Source organism: Malus domestica, chromosome 04, assembly GCF_042453785.1.
Source record: "Malus domestica chromosome 04, GDT2T_hap1".
Taxonomy (NCBI): Eukaryota; Viridiplantae; Streptophyta; class Magnoliopsida; order Rosales; family Rosaceae; genus Malus; species Malus domestica.
The window spans coordinates 21,659,992-21,665,991 of record NC_091664.1 but is presented as its reverse complement, the minus strand read 5'-3'; the positions used below and the strand labels follow the sequence as shown (position 1 = coordinate 21,665,991).

At 34.7% G+C, this 6,000-nt stretch overlaps 1 protein-coding gene across 2 annotated transcripts; it reads left to right on the top strand.

Moving 5' to 3' along the window:
• Nucleotides 1–4,477: 4,477 nt before the first annotated feature.
• SUP4 (transcriptional regulator superman) lies at nucleotides 4,478–5,997 on the top strand. Of its 2 annotated transcripts, XM_008371713.4 has the most exons (2): nucleotides 4,478–4,652; nucleotides 4,789–5,997. In XM_008371713.4, exon 2 carries the CDS (start codon nucleotides 4,803–4,805, stop codon nucleotides 5,757–5,759), a length of 957 nt encoding a protein of 318 aa, XP_008369935.1. In that variant the 5' UTR covers nucleotides 4,478–4,652; nucleotides 4,789–4,802; the 3' UTR covers nucleotides 5,760–5,997. The 2 variants fall into 2 exon arrangements, with proteins under 2 accessions (XP_008369935.1, NP_001288052.1); NM_001301123.1 differs by lacking the exon at nucleotides 4,478–4,652 and having other exon boundaries at nucleotides 4,803–5,759.
• Nucleotides 5,998–6,000: the final 3 nt, after the last annotated feature.

Genomic DNA, 6,000 nt, shown 5'->3' with positions numbered 1-6,000 from the left:
GTTGAAAACAATACTATCTATTAAAGATGCGTGTATTTTAAGTTAGTCTATAAAAGTACCCTATTACACCTAAACTTGTCTTTATTTTGTTTTAAAATAATAAGTTCCAAAGATGATGACCTTACCGACCGTGCTTCTTAATAATTAACTAGTAATCGGTTAGAAAAATACTTCCCATTTTTATATATTTTAGGAAGGTGGCAGAGAGGTAAGTACACTCTTTCCTTTATATTGCTTTTGAGAAACATGCAAGAGACGTCTGTGAAATGCTTTTGAAGAATTTCCCAGCAATGGGGACAGTAAAAATGAATTATTCCAAGATTAAAATAAATGTTTTGAAGTAATACGATATTATATTCATTAGTGATGGAAAGAATAAATATATACAAGAAAATAGGGTGCACAAGAACAATAATATTACCTAAAACTGAATATGTGTGGTTGAGTACTCTAAATTATCTTTTGCATTGTTAAAGACGTCCAATAATGTATATGAATAACTATCAATTGTTAATAATAATAGATCCTAAAATGTATCTCTTACATGTATCAATAAGAACATGTGTGCGTAAGCAAAACTCTGTCCTCTATTATTTTGCAGTTGCTCAGTGTCATGTCTCACCCAACACCTTCAAATAATTTCTTGATCTTCACCACCATCACCTTCATTTGTCTTTGAAAAAATTACACCTTCAGCTCTTCTCTCTTTGCTACATTGTTTTATATGGAGAACCAGGAGAGCTCACTTAAGGTATGTATTATTAATTAACCATACATAAACAAGTTGAGAATGAGGACATATTAATTCCGTCGAATCTCTCTGGATAGGACAATCTCACTACGTATTCTAACATAAAAGAAGAGTCTTAGCCCTTCTAAATTTATTTATTGTTATGATGAGAAAACTAAATGTCCTTTCTGTTGCCGTTAACATTTTGAAATTAATGGATTAATTCTTGTTTAGAAAATGAAGGCCCCAGCTTAATTAGCAAGATATATTCAAGGATATTTTTTAGCAGGCACTTGCATGTGACTTGTTCCATTTTAAAATCAGTCTCAATAGCACCACTCCTTGTAGATGAATATTATAGTAAGTACCTATATATATGTAAGAATCAATTCTACTAACCATATTAATCTGATTACTATGCATGCATGTCAAGCTAGATGCAGTACATCGCCTCACTGGTTTGAATTCTACTTGTTACTTTAATATAATTAATGACTAACCAGAATCTCAATACAATTGATTAATTCTTATCATGTGTTAGTCATGATTTAATTAAAGACATGTACTTTGTTTTTATACAGGCCCTTTATGCAAAGGGATTCTTATTCTTTTCAAAAAATGGGGATTAGGTGTGAGGTCCACTTCACATCGAACTTTAACGATCTGAACCGTCCATTTTGTAAGTATCGATTTATAGATCATCCTAACAAAAATTCAATTCAATCCAGACCCATTTGCCTATTTAATTATGAAGATAAAATTTCATTTTTTTCTTATATAACAAAGTATTCATCAATTTCTTTGAACTCAATTAAATGTCTTAAACATTTCTGATTTGGCTAATATTTTGCAATGATGATCTATGTGGTACAATTTGAAACATAGACGGTTCGGATCGTTAAAGTTCGATGTGGTGTAGACCCTACAACTAATCCTCATTTTTATAAAAAAATGGGGATCCCTTCCCTTAAAGGTTTTCTTGTTTTATAATACTAATTTATATATTTGGTTTAGTTCAGAGCATACTCCTGAGATGATGCTGAAGCTTTCGTAGTTGTTTTTTTACTTCAAAACGGCAGCAATTTCATTGATAAAGCACAACGATACATGAGAACAAAACATGTAAGCTTTTGCAGGAAGCTTTTGCAGTTAGAGAAGGTAAATTAGCTTGCAGTGGTGCTGATTTCGGTAAGCTTGAGGTGGAAATGTACTGATTCCAAAATTCTTATCGACGTCCTCTCAACCATTTGAAAGCAGTTCACTTTCATGTACCGCAGCCGCAGTTATGCAATTGAGCTACACATTTGGCTGCATCTTTTGTCAGTACAGATCGTATGTGTATGATTTGCAATGAGCTTCGATATGCCAATTTGGTTATTTAACACCTTGGCATCTGACATAAACATTTCTATTCGTATTTACACGTAGGGCCAAATATCCAAGTCAGTCAAATGAACCTCTGGTCAAACCTTTAAGCCAAAACTTCAAAACTTGACCCACGAAATACTATAGCATCAGTCATTTCCGGTAATCTAAAATCGTTATTATATATTTATTGACTCTATTGACATGGAAGTCTTGCAACTTAATCTAAACACTTTCAGTTCGATATAGAAACAATAAGAAACATCTTCAAGTCGACAAATTAAGGTTAAGTAAAGCTTAAATTTGCACTTGGTGAAACGGCGAAGATTTTTTTGTTGCCGTTGGAAAAAGTAGAAGTCCTGCTCCAACTAAGATAGGAACTGGAGATTAAAAAAATTTGAGCTCAGCATAGTCTACTACTAACATCATTAATATTGTCCTTAACTACTTATTATTAGCTAGTTATGTAGTTTTATCACATAAAAACTATATATTATTCTATTATATTTCTGAAAATTTATTACCCTTCAGCACATATATCCAGTAGAATAATCTTGCAACCACATGCTTCTGTATGTACTCCATGATTAGTTTTCATTAAAAGTAAACTCAGTTCAAATTGTGATCTTACTCTTTTGATAATGTACATATAATAACTACATTGAAAAAAGGCATGAAACTCAATTACAGTGGAACAGAGAAGAAGAAGAAGAGATGATGAAGGTTTAGAAGGAAATGAAATCTTATATTGGTATCTTTTAAGTTGAACAGATTACAGAAGAATGAGACAGAGAGAGTTTACAAAATAACTAACTCTATAACCTTCCAACAAACTCTTCTAATAGCTTTCATCAGCTATGTTAATAATTATAAACCAATCTTCCCCATAAATATGTTAATAATTACTTAGGAGATATCTATTTTTTGGGTCAATTTGTTTGAATATATACATAGGTACATAATTACAAGTACAACCATATGTGTAAACCTATTAATATATATGAGGATATCACTAGATTGTAATACAAGCGAAGAAGAATATCACTAAATCGTAATAAACTTAATTAGCCCCAGTTTGGGGTTGAGTTGATTTTAAAAAAAGCTCCTATGAAAAAAAGCTGGGAGTGTTTTTGATGTTTGGTAAACTTAAAAAAAATGGCTTATTTTGGAAGCTGCTGTGAGAATAAGCTGAAATCAAAGGAAAAAGCTGAAGCTGCAATTTGTAGCTTTGGAAAACTGGCTTTTTTTCAAAGCACATAGAACTACAGTGCTCATTTAATGAAAAGATCCACTATCAGACTGCTTTTTTTTCCAAAAGCACTTTTACAAAAAAGTTTACCAAACACTCTGCTGATTTATTTCACAGCCGTTTATTCTCACAGCACAGCCGCTTATTCTCACAGCAGCTTTTTTTCAAAGCACAGCAATACCAAACCAGCCCTTAGAAGGACATAAGAATCTAAATTGGCAAGTCCTACAATTGTTCTGTTGCAGGTTTTGTGAAAACAAAAGGCAAAAATCTTATCAAAGAATGTAATCTGATGTTGTATAAATTATGTTTGACAACCAGTGGTTAAAAATGATATAAAGGAGTGAAAGGAAAGATCAAAATATAAACCTGGAGCAATCTGCTGCATGATCACCATTGCTTTTCCTCTTTTTCTTTCTTTAATTATGGGGGTGTTTTCTTCTCTTTCCAATATTGTATGTGTCTTGGTCCTTCGGTCATGTGTTCTAAATATGGTTTTTAGGTACTTGCCAGAAGTTCAACAACGGACGGCTTCCTGTCAACCCAGAAGACTCAATATTCGGTACACGTGTATATCTTTGGAATATGAGAGAAACAAAAGAATAAATACAAAATTGTCAAGGCCTGGCTACCTCTCTGCTAAATAATTTTTTAGCCTCTTAATCAAAATTTACTGTTCAGTGAGAATTATACTTGTAGTTGTTTATGAGCTTTGTTGACCGATATGATATGTTAATTAGTTGGAAAAATTAATTTGTTTAATACAATTCCATCTCCTTAATGGCCCTAATTGACGGCTTAATTGTAGAACGTATTATCTTATTGTGTGACGGTCACACTCCAAAAAATTTCGTTCTCTAATGAAATAATAATGATTATGCATGAAATCATGCGTTTTGCTTGATTGTTGAGGTTAAACTAATTTAAGTACAAATTAAGGAGGAGGAACTGAAGCATCTTGGCACTCTTTCATTTGAGGAGATTTCAGTCAGATTGTTTCAGTTTGTCACTAAGCACCCTCAACTTACAAGAGGGACTCATCAGATCAGGACCTCGCAACAGTGATTTAATATATATTAAACCATAATTGCTTCCCCCTCCAAAGATAAAAACAGAGAAAAAAATATAATACTTCTCGTTTCAGTGAATACTGACTGAAAGCCAACCAGAAATACTAAACAAAAAGAAGAAGTACAGCTACCATTTTATCAGGCAAGGCATAGAGTACTCGCCACTTTGATTACCTGCCAATCAAACAGACACCACCCTAAGCAACCTCTCAGTCTTCCATGGCTCAGATCAGTCCATGTACTTTTCAGTCTCCAACTTAAACATATACACTTAAATATTATAGCACTACTTCTTTCATAACCCATCTACTTTCAAATTTTTCCTCTTTTTTTTTTGGAATTTTGATTTTTCTTTCAATTGAGCCTTGCTGCAGAGAGCAGTGCAACAATGGAACAAGCACGGTACTGGATGTGGGCGAAGCGCAAACACAACGGCTTGAGTTCATCTAATCACGATCATCATCTTCAAGTGCCAATTTCAAACGATGATTCATGGGAAGAACAAGCTTTCGCCGAAGATGCGGCAGGGCCTCTCGGAGGCTGCATATGGCCTCCGCGATCTTATTCTTGCAGTTTCTGTAGGAGAGAATTCCGTTCAGCTCAAGCTCTTGGTGGCCACATGAATGTTCACAGGAGAGACAGGGCTATACTAAAGCAGTCTCCAAATGACGAAACTGCCCGTCACAACCACCTTCATCATCATCAGGATCATGATCATTCTCTCCAAAATAGTGCTAATAATCCCTTTTCATCATCTTTGGGTAGTTTTCAATTCTCATCTCATCAAGTTTGTGCCCAGGTTTACAACCCTAAAAGCCCTATTGCAACATCATCACCGTCCTCAGTTTCTAGGGTTTCAGCTCAGTTACCATGCAAAAAAAATTGTGCTGAACAAACCCTGATCCCACCTTCTTCTTCTGCGTCTTCTCCTCAATCTTGGTCTGTCATGGGCATAAACAGATATTATAAAAAAAGATCTGCCGAGAGAGATCATATCAAAGGAGACAAGATTTCGAGAAAGGTGGAATCTAGTTCATGTAGGGAAAAGGGTGATCACCATGTCGCAAATAGTGATCTTAATTTATCTGTGAGTTTGAATTTGGTTGTCCGCTGTGAGCATACTTCTGCCTCCGATGACGGCGATGAAGCTATAGTTAGCAGCAAGAGGAGAAAAACGGATGACGTCCCATCATCGATACCCTTCTTCCTAAAATCAGGATCTGTTGATAAAGTGCATCATGTCCAATCAGCTGAAGGGTTTGAAATTAGCTCCAGCTCCATAGAAGACTTAGATCTTGAGCTCAGGCTTGGTGACCGACCTAAGGTAATTAAAGTTCATAAGTAGCAGAGAGACGCATCATCAACTGCTGATCGTATAAACGTATACTTAATTGCTTGACCTTGTGCTGGTCATTTCTGTTTGATGAAATCCTCCTCAATGTGCACCTTTTTTTTCGCCTTTCCTCTTTGAGGCCAAGGCCTCTGTCTTTTTTTAATTTGATTTCTTGGAGTGCTGTATGAATTTGTTTAGGGTGTAACAACAACCATATGTGAGTTAAAGGAAAGGAAGAAATTAATTACAATTC